Source organism: Melospiza georgiana, chromosome 11 (assembly GCF_028018845.1).
Source record: "Melospiza georgiana isolate bMelGeo1 chromosome 11, bMelGeo1.pri, whole genome shotgun sequence".
NCBI lineage: Eukaryota > Metazoa > Chordata > Aves > Passeriformes > Passerellidae > Melospiza > Melospiza georgiana.
This window is the reverse complement of record NC_080440.1, coordinates 16872114-16885744: the sequence shown is the minus strand read 5'-3', so window position 1 is coordinate 16885744 and position 13631 is coordinate 16872114. Positions and strand designations below refer to the sequence as shown.

Sequence of the window (13631 nt, the reverse complement as noted above, 5' to 3'; positions counted from 1 at the left end):
TGACAAACAGGAACACAAAACTAATTATGGACAGTGGCCCATCTCACATAACAAGCTGTAAACATACACATCCTGGGACAGAACTGCAGCCATATCAGCATGTGTTCTCCCACAAATCCCACCAAAAAGGTTCAAATTAATAACTATGTACTAAAGTGGAAAGCTCAGAAAAGCAGCCACATTCCCTCACTCACAAGAGCCTGAATGTTTTCCTTGAACATTCCCTCCTGCAAACAGGTCAAATGGGAGCACATGGAGAAAACACCTCTATCCAGGACTCTCCTGGGAGCCAGGCCAGCTGCCAGGGGACTCCACCTCAAGTGCACAACAGCAAACTGAGCTGATCACGCTGGGCTGCTGCCTCTGGAGTTTTGAGAAAAGAAGGACACAAAGCTCTCATTGGGTCACCACAACCCTCAGCTGCACATTCTGTGAGAGCAGTTTGACAACTGGAACAAGGCAGCACAAAAGATACTTATGGTACAAAGGCAGGTCAGAACCACAATGAATTATTTATTCTTGGCACCTAAGCAAGCACTAACAGTCAAAGGTGTCAATATATGCTTTAATTTAGCTATTTTCCCTCTCTTACTGCAGGAAAACGGAGACACAGAACTATTTAAGTAGTAACACTCAGTTTAAGATGAGCAATATCCAGGCAGAAAGGAAAACAGGATGAGCAACCTCCTGTGTCTCCTGTCTGTTGCAGTAACCAGAAGACGAGCAGGGGAAGTAAATGGCTCAGCAGTGGACTGGGACCACAACCTTGCTGCAGGATGCTGGCTCTATCACCATGAATTTCTTACAGGATCCCATGTCACTGCCAACTCAAACATAGCCCTGGGATGGTGCCTGTCACCTCTCTATTTTTCAACCTTGAAAAAAGAAGTTACAAAACCCACAGAAACAGGAGTCATAGGAGCTAAGGGGAGTGAAAGCTGAGAGTGGAACGTTGTGTTCATCCACACTCACCTGACATGCCCTGCTTGGAGATCTGGCGGTCATAGATCTTCTTCTCCAGGGTGTAATCAGACACCAGTCTGTAGATGTGGCACGGCTTCTTCTGCCCGTAGCGGTACACCCGGCACACGGCCTGGGCATCGTGGCACGGGTTCCAGGAAGCATCAAACACCACCACTCTGTTTGCTCCAATGAGGTTCACACCCAAACACCCAGCACTGGAAAATTAAGGCAAATTTCAAACTGCTGCCATGGTCAATTTTCAAAACCTCTAGGCAGGGACAACCATCACAGCCAAGAGTCCATAAAGGGTCTATGGAAAGTTTCTTCCAGTCAAACTTTAAACCTGAGTTTACTTTCCAAGACTGTTAAGCTGTTTCAGAGGCCTAAGGCTGAAATCCTACATCCCTAGGGAATTCAGAAGCCGATGGCACTGTCATACCACGGAGAGCACATTACAAAGGAAGTTAAGAACTGAAAACCCACATGCACCCAGAACACAGTATGAGTCCTCCCCCATGCCCTTCTGCTGCAGTCAACTCACCGTGTGGACAAAAGGAAGAGCCAAACAGAGGCATTGCTGGGATCATTGAACTGGTTAATCAGCCGTTCCCTTTCCGAGGCAGAGGTGCTGCCATCCAGTCCTGACAATGGAATTAAAGATACATGTAAAAGGCTCTGTAGGTTTGGGGGATTTCTATCAGAATAAACCCACTTTCCAAACACTGAGCTTTGAAACTGGTTCCAAACCAATTCAAGTCGTACTCCAGGATCTCAACTGGACCACTCTGTATCTGTAATATGCCCAAAAAGGCAGGTGTAATGCAGCCAGCCAGGCTGGGACTTGATCAACTGAAAGATCAAGTAAACATTACTCAAACTTGTCAAGGCCAGGCCTAGGAGCACTACAACACATCTAGCCCTTTAAGGTTCTGCTTTAGGCAAGGTGGATAGCAAGCAGGAACAAGAGGAACAAAGGCTTCATGTATGCAGGAAGCTCCAGGAATCAAGAGAAAGCAAAATTGTAAAGGCTTTGGCAAACCCCCAGAAAACTAGACCTGAGCATAGAGAGTGCTGGTGTTAAGGGGGTGTCATGTCTCTGTTCCTGAGTAGCAGCTTGCTTCTGGCAGCTCTGCAAAAATGAGGAACACCATATCCACCACTCTTCTCAGTCCTGGCCTGCAAAGTAGCCACACAAAGCAACAACCCATACCAGGAAAAGATTTAAAGCTGGGGAATAAGGGAGAGGAAGTCACAGCCTTGAGCAAGGGAAAGCATTGCACAGTGATTCTGGTTTTGGAAGCAAGATCTAGCAAATAGCCAACATGAAGCAAAAAGTATCTTCTGCAACTTAAAAAAAGCAGTAGTATGTAAGTGAGATGTCAAAGATGTCTAACATCTTCTAAGTAAGATGTCAAAAGAGGATTTGGAAATTACTGCTTAGCTGCTATCCAACTGACACTGTCTTCCAAAACAACTAAAGTAAGAACAGTCTGAAAGAAGTTCATCAGAAGAATGCTTCAGCAGAGCATTTTCACACCCAAAGACAACTAAAAGAAGATGGTGGGCAACTTTCAAGAATTAGTCCTTCACATGATCAAACAGTGTCACAACAAAAGAGAGGAGGACTGGATGCACTCACTGTAGTAGTTGATGTTTCGGACCCAGTTATGAACTCCTCCATCTGAGCCTGGAGGACTCGGCATCGGTCTCTTTGCCAAAAACTCTTCAATGACAGATAAGGTGGACAAGCTCTGGCTGTAAAACCAAGATCTCTGTTCAGGAAAAAGTTCCCAACAGCAGAAGTGGAGTATCAGAACCCTTCCCCAACCATGACAGTGCTGATGATTGTCAAACCCTGTTTGTGCAGCACACTCCTCACTAGTAAATATGACAGTGGCAGAAGTTTTATCCACAGATAAAAATCCACATTAATACAATAAAGGAAAAAAAGGGGAACTGCCACACCATTCATACTCTGTAAAAACCTCCTAGTACCGGGGTGGGGATTCAACTACTCCAGTATTTGACTGTATGATCAGCTGGTGATACTCTGCTTACCTGAAGACCAAGATCTTGTCTCCAAGCTTCACACTTTCCTCAATTAGGTGGAAAAGTAACACCATCTTGGGTGAGTTCTCCAGGACTCCCGTCTGGTAATCACACAAGATGTCTTTGGCCTACCAAGAAACAGGAGACTATTACAGGTGGAGTTGCTCATTCCCTGTTTAGCTCAACAACCCTGTCTCAAGGTGAGAGAAATAAATCATGGCAACAAGGTTATTTACATCCAGTTGCTTGAGGTGACCAAGATACTCCCAACTACTGCTGCTATCTCCCATTCCAGAAGCTCCACATGACAAACTTCTTCCATGAATGAAGAAGTTCTCACTGTCCTCTCAACCTCTCATGACTCTTTCATCTCAAGAGCTTTCCTCCATCCTTCTAGATTTACCACCCTCTTATTTAGATCAAACTTCACCCTAACACCTTTATTTAGAATAACAAACTCCACAGCCTTTTTGGTCAGATGAGAACAATGACATAAGAGTGCTGCCTACACTTCTACCTCCTGAGAAGCACAAACCCCTCCTAGCCCTACGCAGATTCTGCTTATCAAGATGCTCTGTGGTAAAGACAACATAAGAGAAACCCACAACTCAAACAGAAGAGTCTTCTCTTAACTCTGCTTCAGAAAACTGTCCAGTCTTTCAGACTCTCCAAACGAAGAGTTTTCCAGCAGTGACACTCACCCACTCATAAGTTACGACCTGATTTGCTCTCTCCTGGAAAGGGTTGAAGCCAACACTCTGGAGGAACTTGCTATTAGTAGCTTCTCCAACTGGTGATGCCAAAGCATTACTTTCTGTTTTAACTTTAATTCCCTGAGGCTGGCAGCGGGAATTAGTGCTTGCTGTGCTAAGGTCATCCACATCCAAATCCTGCTCGTTTGCCAGATTCTCCTTTTGCAGAGCTTCATACAACACATCTGGATGGTTCCAGATCTGAAGGGATACAGAAAGGAAGTGGTTAGACCTGCACTGGGTCTGCTGCTTGCCAATGATTTTGACCTGAAAGCTTCCACAGCTATTCAAAGGAAAGAACTAATACTTCTTCTGGCTCTCATATCTTTAAATGTGTCCAATTCTTTCCTTGAGAACAAACCAGGAGGTCACTGCGCACCCCACACAGCACAAAGGCAGAGAAAGCTGCCTAATTGCACTAAGCAGGTACAGTTATGCAGTTTAAGGTATCAGCCCAGATTGTTGCAGCTGATGCCAGCAGGTTTCTTGCACAATTTGAAAGAGACATTTAACATCCCTGCATCCCAGTTCAGGAAGCAAAGACAACAATACTGTTGAACCACTGCAGAGCACTCTGGGGAGAGATGATCTCCCTCTTTTACCTCCTCTTTGACTTATATAACTCTTTCCCCAACAGATTAGAACCTTTCTTTGCATTTTCTGCCAAAACATACCTTACAACAGACACAGAAAGCTTTGAGTGGGTTCAGCCCCAGCCAGCCGCTGTTGCCTGCGTCCCGGAACCGGTTCATGAACTCCGTGTAAAGGGCCCGCTGGATCTTGGACAGACGCACCAGAATGACATGCTCTTCCTTAGATGGGAGCTGAACCTTCAGCACGTTGTGGCCTCGCCTGTGGAGGAAATAAGAAGAGTGAGATAAATATAAGGGAAGGGAATTTCCCATTATGATCTCCCTGTGGCTGCCTGTAGGGAAAGATTTTGACTTCTTGCCCGCCCAGCTGCAGGGAGAAGGACCTCTAAATTGTATGTTTCTCTAACGCATGACACTTCTGAGATACTCTCCCTGCAGCCAAATACCAATTGTAAACACAATTACAAAGATCTCAAACATTACAATCTTCTAGCACAGGTCACGGAGTTAAGAGGGTGATGAAAGTCCTGTTTTCCATGGTAGCTGAAAACCAGAAATAAGACGTAAAGTCTATTTTCAGCTCTGCCAATGATTAAGACACTCCAGACCAGCATCCTAGAATCCTCATCTGAGAAAAAAAATGCTGATTTGTTTCCAGAGTAGTGGAGTCACTGAGACTTTCCTTAACTCTTTCACAAAACACTTTCAGATTCTAAGATAAGGATGTCATAAAGCACACATCCAAATTGGCTATTAAGCCATCAAAATAAACCTGAGGTCACTCCAGGGCAGCTAGAGGTGTAGTTCTCTGTTATCAGAGTCTGTGGTACCAAAACAAACCAACTTTATAGCATGGCCAGCAGGCCAGGGCAGTGAATCTCTCCCTGTATTCAGCAGTGGTGAGGCCCCACCTTAAATCCTGGGTTCTATATTGGGTCCTTCACTACAAGACAGTGAGGTGCTGGAGCGTGTCCAGATTCAGGCAACAGAGCTGGGGAAGGGTCTGGAGCACAAGTCTGATGAGGAACAGCTGAGGGGGCTCAGCCTGCAGTAAAGGAGGCTTTGGGGAAACCTCTATCTCTCCATGACTACCTGGTTATATTCAGGAAGGGAACAGCCTCTTCTCCCAAAAAACAAGAGAACAGAAATAGCAAGAGAAAATGGGGTGAGAGAAAATGGCCTCATATTGTTCTGGGGAGATCTAGATTGAATATAAGAAAAAATCTCTTCATGGAAAGGGTGGTCAGACATTGGAACAGGCTGTTCAGGGAAGTGGTGGAGTCACCAATCCTGGAGAGATTTAAAAGACTCGTAGGTGTGGCACCTGGGGACAAGCTTTAGTGATGGCTGTGCTGGGTTAATGGCTGGACTTGATGATCTTACAGGTCTTTTCCAACCTAAACAATTCCATGATTCTATAAGGCATCAAGATTTAGTTGCACTGCACAAACAAGCCAGGTAACTTGTGATGAAGGAGCTGTTTGCATGGGCTACCCCCCTGAGATCTGCCCGTGGACTCACCGCTGCACGAAGCCCTCGAGCAGGCTGTGCAGGACGTGGCTGCGGTAGCGCATCAGCCGCACGTCCTGGGGGGTGCTGTCGATGCACTGCCCGTTCAGGATGGGCCGCTCAAACATGTTGCTGAACTCCTGTCTGGAGCCCAGGAAGTCAGGCCGGACAAAGTCCACCATGCACCAGTACTCGATGAGGTTGTTCTGCAGGGGGTACCCGGTCAGCACCACCCGCCGGCGTGAGCGGATGTTCTTCAGCGCCTGCGAGGTGCTGGCGTGGCAGTTCTTTATCCGGTGTCCTTCGTCACAAATAACCACGTCTGGGCCGGGGCGAGACAAAGCCTTCTCAATCCCTGAGGACAAGGGACATTAAGTGTTAGTTAGAGATGAATAAGTCAAAGTTCTGGTTTTATAAGGTCACAGGCTACACAATAGAGGGGTATTTCTGAAAGATAAAAAAGCAGAGGTGGGTATCCGTGGGTGCAGTGAGCAAGGCTAGAACGTTATCAGCCAACCTCACAGCAGGCCACCTTCTCATCCAACTCATCTCTACAGCCACAACAGCCCTATTCTCCACAATACCAGCAGTTTCACTCCTAACTCTACTAGTTCTCTTCTTACTAACTATCCTAGAGATAGCAGGTATCCAAGATAACATTTGATTAGACAGTACTTCTGATTTAGCAAAATATGGTAATGAGCAAACATGACTGTCCCTTGATTTCTGTTCAGTGACCTGCATTGCATCAAGTTGGGTGTCTTGAATCAAATCAGAGTGGCAAATCTCACAATGAGTAATCTCAGAGTTCAGTGTACTGAATTCCACACTTACTTGGAGCTCTTTCAAGAAATTAAAGACTCAGACAAAGCTCAACAACCTTCTGCCTCCAAAGACAATCTTGCCCAGCAAAGTTCTATCATGTCAGTGATACTAAAAGCAAGTTATAGGTTGTTTCCCTGTGCTGCCACAGCTGACAGACAGCTGGACAGGAGGGCCACACTCTCCCCTCTTCAGGGCTGACTTCCCACCTTTCAGAAGCTCCTGCTGCCGGTCTTCCTCATCCAAGTCAATAATGACAGGGCCAGTTTGTTTCTTTGTTCTCTTCTTCCTGCCTGTGGCAAAGGACTTCTTCAGTGAGAGGAGACGGTACATCTCATATCCCATCAGCAGCACACCACCTTCTGTCACCCAGTCATTCACCACCTTTGCTCGTGCAGCTGTCGTCCTGCAAAACAACCAAATAAACTGTAAGCTTTACTCCAAGTTCAGGTTGAATCACTGGATTGGAGTCTGCTGAGAAAAAATACCCATTCAATGGGTATTTTAAAGCATTTTTCTCACATCAAACCAGATGGAGGTTTACAATGAAATTTCTTTAGGAAACAAACAGATACAGAGCCAGGGGGAAACCTTTGATATGCCATGGAGCAGGACTGAGAATGACAAATCCTTACAGGAACTGAGGTGTAGAAGTTTGTCATGCACAAAAGCATATAGAACTCAAGAATTCCCTTTTTACAGAGCTTCTGAGTTTGCCCCTGCAAAAACCAATACATGGCTGAAGCAGCATCAGCAGATTCAAATATATCCCACCCAGAGGGTGAAGACATCAACAGGTAGGTGTATAGACACAGCTAATGAACTGAGAATTCCCCAGGACCACTGCACTGCCCTGATCCATGCAAGGAAAATTACCCAGGAAGAAGATGAGGTCCCTGAGCCAAGAGCTCAGAAAGCTTTTACTGTCACCTACTTGTGTTCATCATTCAGGATGTGGACTTTGAAGGTGCGGGGCTGGACCTCTTTGGAGTTATAATCAGCAGGAAGGTTTTCAGGTGCTGGGAGCCACATGTTGAACTCTGCTAGCCAGTTTTGAAGTGTATTCACCTGAAAAAGTTAGCCATGGAAGAATTAAAAACCCAATTGAGTCACTTGGGACTTTTAAGAGCAGAAATGAGATTAGGGAATGACACCCAGCATGCTTGGATGGAAGCAGCAGCTCGCAGCATGCAAATTCAGGAACACAGGGAATGAAAGAGGGGGAAGAGCAGCAAGGATGTGATAAAGCTTGATGAGTGATGGGACACTAATCAACCTTCTCTATGCAAAGAAAGAAGCAGTGTAGGGAAGCCCCTCAGCCAGCCCTTCATGTGGCTACTTACAGGTACAATGGCAAGAACAGTCTTTGCCTCCGTGTGCCGAAAAAGTACATCCAAGAAAGAGATCACCTGTATGGTCTTGCCCAGGCCCATGCTATGTGCTAAAATACACCCAAACCCACTGCTGGTTTTAAATCTCTCCAAGGACTCAACCAAGTTGTCATAAAGGAATCGGATTCCACCAATCTAGGCAGAAAAGTAGAAAAAGTGTTAGAATGGTGGCAGACAAAAAGTCCGAGATGGGTAAGGATTTACAGAGTGCATGAGGACCATGAAAATGTAAAGGGCATGTTTCAAGTTCATTAAACTACTCTAATCTAAGGAAGGTTGAGAAACTCATTATTTTTAGATGCTCATAGAATTTCTTGAGACTATACCAATAAATAAAATTAATTTGTAGCCAGAGGATCTGAATTGGGGTTGATTAGCTTGTTTATAAATATTATTTTATTTTTAAAAGTTCATCTAAATATACAAAGGTCTGATAGTAACAGCAGCTGAAGTTATACAGAGCCTTGGCCTTCCTCTACTTCAGTTTTATCATTTGACTGTCCACAACAGTCACCACCACAACCAGATTGGTCACAGGGCTCACCAAAGAAGTTCTGCTGAGACTCCCAGGCAGGCTTGCCTGAATTCATGGCATTTGCAAGGTTAACAGAGCCTACCTGATGAGGTTTCACTGCACGTGCAAGCTGGGGAGCCAGGAAAATGTCCTCCTCATTTGGTGGATGATTGATGTTGACAATGACTTGCCCCAGAGCATCTGACTGATTTAAGGCATCATTCACATGAGAGCCACTGCTCTCTTCACTGCCATCCTCCTCCCCCTCATTGCCAGAGTCACTGCTGTCCACAATTTGGAGAGCATCATCCTCTCCTGAGCTCAGCTCAATCACTTCTGCAAAGTAACCAAAACAAGAGAGAATAAGGACAAAGTTAAGTTGACATCAAGGTTTATCATGAATGGAAAAAACCTATCAGGAAATAAGGCTTCCTCCAACATTTGCAATTCCACCCTGGCCTAATGATGTATCCTGAACAAGCATGATACAGGCACACACCATGCCCCTCAGACCAGCATATGAAAGCTTCCCTGGCTTCCAAATGTTTCAGAGAACATTAAATTGGGCTGATCCAAAGAAAACATGAGACAGTTTCTAGGAGTGTTTTACATTCTCTTCCATATGTCTTCTTAATTCCCAAGCCCAGACATGAATTTTATTGATTGATATAAATGTCTGAGGATCACCAAGGAGTCCAGCTGAATCCATTTGGGACAAGGGACCCAAAACCACTTCCAGCTGCAGATCTGACTACTTAGATGCTCCTTTTACACGTAGCAAATGGTGCCACATCTCCTGTAAGCATTCTTTAGCAATGCACTGGGCAAAATTAAGTGCATTTATAAAGCAGAAATAAGCACAAGTTCACAAGAGGGCCTGACAGGCCATTTTATAAATGTCATTTTAGGACTCACAGGCCAGAACTGCCCAGATAATTGGTAAGCAATAGGCCTACAAAAGTCTGAAGTGATTCACCACCAGAGCATCTGAACAGATGAAAACAGACTTGTGGCTGAATAAACAGCATATTGTGAGAAGAGCAGGCTGAGGCAATTGGTCACTTACCATCTTTAATGCTATTTTTTCCTTTAGTATCATCCTCACTGCCACTGCTGGTACTGTCGAGGCAGATCACTTCCTCAGCCAGGACCTGAGGGGGGAGCTGGGTGGCCTCTGCTGTTCTGAAAACTATGTCCTCTACAAACATAAATTACAAACAATAAGTAATTCATAATAATGGGGAAGGAGACAAAACTGTTCAGAAACCAGACAGTATTTCCTTCCACTTTAGCTCCAACAACTTAGTCCTGGAATTTTCCATAACAGACTCTCACTGTCTACAATCCTGCTATGACTCAGCTTCCTGGGTCACAAACTCCTCCATTCTCAATATGCTGAAACAATAGCCCATTGCTGATGGCACCCTCTGTTTCATGCCCTGACTGGGGCACACTGACCATGCAACATGCTAAAGCCCTTTGTTTCTCTTTGTTTTGGTCTCAGTAAAAGCTGTGTTTCATCCAGCAGAGAAAGTACCAACTGCTGGAGGGATAATAACTGCTCTTTGTTAGTAGGGACACTGTAATAATTACATCCCACATATCATAAACAACTTTTGCTGATCAAGAGCATTTGTTTGTATGTTTTTAGTGCTGCCATGTGGAGGAGAGGCTAGTGGGGCCAAACAGCATCACTGCAATGACACAGCAAGCAACGACATTCTTCTGGGGTTGAACCTACTCTGTGTAAGCCAAAGTGTTTTAAACAGCTCTTATTCTTTCTCTGTAAAAGTGTTTTTAGCATTTGCACATATGGGAAAATATCTATTTCTTCAAGAGGCAAGCCAACTCAAGAATTCCTTACCCTTGGCCAACATCCAGCTGCACTTCTCTTTACACCTTTTAAAGCTGTGCTATAAACTAAATCACCAAAATGATCCACATTAGGAAACAATGCAAGGTAACATATTCACCCAAAGACACGAGTGAGGTTTAACCATTTATACTGTCTGCAACTCACTGCTTGCCAAAACATGCAAGGAAGGCCAAGGTTACATCACCAACATATGTGCACCCAGTCATTGTTCCACTATCCCCAGTACCAGACACATGCATTACCAGACCATTCCCAGGACAAACAGGATCTGGCATTTCTGCCAAGCCTGTTGATTTAAGCTCCCATACCAGCTGGAAAGACAAGAGAGATCTGTTTCAGCATCCCCCTACACACACTTGATGTGCATCAAAATATCTTCAACAAATATTACCTGGCACCTTTCACCAAGCAGCCACTGTATCCTTAATAGGAAACAAGGGCAGAAGTGGAACTGCCTACACTGAACCCACTAGTGGTTTGGAACTGCTGTTCCAAGACTTTACACTTGAAAGTCCAAGTACAGCATAGAATCACAGAATGTTTGGGGTTGGAGGGACCCTTCAAAGGTCATTCAGTCCAATCCCTCTACACCAAACAAGGATATCTTCAGCTACATCTGCTTGCTCAAAGCCCAATCCACCATGACCTTGAATGTTTCCAGGAGTGAGGCATTTACCACATCTCTGCATAACCAGTGCCAGTGTTTCAGCACCTTCATTGTACAGTAATTTTTCCTTGCATCTAGCCTGAAGCTACCTTCCTTTAGGTCAAACGCATTATCCCTTGTCCTATCATGGACAAGCTTCTTCATTCATTCATGGACACCACCTTCTTCATTCAGCATCTCCCCTTAGAACTCTTGCTTTGGCTGGCATCTCCCAATGCTTACCAGGAAGAAACTCCAGGGGAACAGTTGGAATAGAGGCTGGGTAATCCTTCCGCTGCTGCTCAAGCCGTTTCCTTCTCTCCAACTCTTCCTGCTGGGCTGCCTTTGTCACGGCTTCCAGTTGGTCCTCACGCAACAGCTTTCTGAACACAGGGGCAAACAGGATTTGGTTACCCTCCACTTCTTCCAAAAATATGAACAGCTACACAGCTGCTGCAAAGAGGACTGACAAGCTCTAGGTATTCTGTCAGCCACACAGAGTAGGAACATCATCCCCCAAAAGATATGGGCAAATTCTACAGCTATTTCAACACTACAGATAACACTACCATCACTCAAGGAAAAGACAAAAGTTTAACAGAAGCAAAGTAATGAAAGGAGGAAATAGGTATGTGGGTAAGCACATACTTAAACTAGGTTACCAGAGACCAGTTCTTCTGCTTGAAAGGGTGTTTTTTATTGATACACAGTTTATAAACACAAAATGCACTAAGCCATGCAAAGAAGATATATGGGAAGAAAATTCCCATATATTCCCACAAAAAGTCATCACCCCAATTCTCTGCTGATAGCACTTTGAGGAGCTAGAATCTCTAATGGTTTTAACAATTGTTTCAAGGCATTCCCTCAAAGCACCTTCCCTTTACAGGTAATTTTATTTACTTCCAGAAGTTGCTTTTCCCCTGCTTCAGTGTCACATGGCACTTTTGGCAGAGGAGAGGTGCAGTACAAGCAGTGGTAAAATCTAGCTTCCCCAAACTAGCCTTTAAAACCACTCAATCCCACACTTCATGGACATCTCCTTCATCCTAATGAAGTCCCATTTTTCAAGGCCTATTCAGTGTTTATTCTTCAGCTTTAAGAAAATCAATCTGCACAAGCTTAAATAGAAACCAAAGACCACCAGCACAGGGCGTGAGAGCCACTTGCTGCCACAGAAGTTCCTGCTCCATTAGTTCTCCTCTGAGCTTATAAAATTCCCTTGAGCAAAATTTCCTAGTGATTTACCACCTCACAACCTGTCCCAGAATATGTGGTGAATTACACAATCAAACAACTACTGCTTTATAAAATCCAGGTGAAATTGACTTCCAACATTTCAGTTGCTAGTCATAGCATCAGCATTCCTGTCAACAAGTACCCAGGATAGTACAGGAAAGGACTGTATTTTAGGCTGTTTGCAATGGGATTCACCTCAGCAAATATCTGAAACTGGTATTTACTTAATGGTGGCACTGTTTTTCAATTACATCTCTCAAAAGACAGCAGCAATTACACAATTTTTGCAATATATTCCATAACCAAATATTCACTCTTCTGAAATACCAAACAAGTCTGCACCCACATGCAGCACTCCAGTCTGAGATCACTCTACTCCCACTGGTGAAATCCTAAGGTTTTGGAAAAGAAAAACCATCTGGTTTGCCAGCAGTGGCACAATGTAGCTCAGAAGCAAAGTGCAGAGATTCTGTTTTCACCACCATATGTGACCTGAGCTCTTTCTGTCCTGCTGCTGCTGCTTACCTTATGTTCCTCCGCATGTGAGACGGTTTCTGAGCCCTCTTCTTTTTGGTGTCCTCAGAGGCCAGGCTCTTGTGCTGGTTCTGCAAGAGTTGCTCTGCCCGCTCGCTCTGAGATGAGGTAGTTGAAGTCGAGCGCTGCCACTCTCCATCCTCCGCGTGCTCCGCATGGTCACCGCTGAACACGGCTTCCTGGGGTTGGTCTGCAAGGGGAACAACATGGCATGGGAACAGCTGTGCCAGCCTGCCTCTTCCACCAGCAATCAGCAGGGTTTGAGCTGAACAGGAACTGACAAGCCCTACTCTCACTCATTTGCGAGCATGTCACTCTGAGGGTCAAAACTGGGGTCCTTTCTGACAGTCAAAGGGAGTTTAAAAGTTTTACTGTGAAGGACGCGTCCCTAGTGAAAGCCAAGACTAACACCCCTCAACACAGCCCAAAAGTGCCCTGACAAGAAAACAAGGCAGATTATTTAGGTCCATGTGGAGCACTTGCTACCCCAAGAATCTGTTTATATGAGGGCCTGATAAGCTCTGATGGAAAATAGGAACTTGAATCTCTTTTTCTTTATTTCACATCATTCAAGTAGGGCAGAAATTTCCATCTATATGACACCTGTGTAACCACCTCCCAAGTTAACAGAACATAGTATGTAAAAGGTTATCTGTTTCAAACACTGGGTCATGGCTCAGCAGGCAGCTCAGTGGTTTTAGCACAAGGCTTCACTCTCATGGTTTAAATGGTAATTTCCAACA

General features: G+C 44.8%; 1 protein-coding gene across 3 annotated transcripts in view; it reads right to left on the bottom strand.

The window, feature by feature from the left end:
* Positions 1–13631, bottom strand: part of RAD54L2 (RAD54 like 2) — a 68860-nt gene that overhangs the window by 8895 nt on the left and 46334 nt on the right. For all 3 annotated transcript variants that reach the window (XM_058031719.1, XM_058031716.1, XM_058031718.1), the window contains 14 exons: positions 12880–13078; positions 11359–11498; positions 9660–9791; positions 8697–8929; positions 8032–8214; positions 7623–7756; positions 6898–7094; positions 5879–6221; positions 4439–4616; positions 3714–3965; positions 3022–3140; positions 2603–2718; positions 1505–1604; positions 973–1178 (listed from right to left, as the gene is read on the bottom strand). In XM_058031719.1, the coding sequence (XP_057887702.1) occupies positions 973–1178; positions 1505–1604; positions 2603–2718; positions 3022–3140; positions 3714–3965; positions 4439–4616; positions 5879–6221; positions 6898–7094; positions 7623–7756; positions 8032–8214; positions 8697–8929; positions 9660–9791; positions 11359–11498; positions 12880–13078 (2532 nt within the window). The remainder of the gene's footprint in view (positions 1–972; positions 1179–1504; positions 1605–2602; positions 2719–3021; positions 3141–3713; positions 3966–4438; positions 4617–5878; positions 6222–6897; positions 7095–7622; positions 7757–8031; positions 8215–8696; positions 8930–9659; positions 9792–11358; positions 11499–12879; positions 13079–13631) is intronic.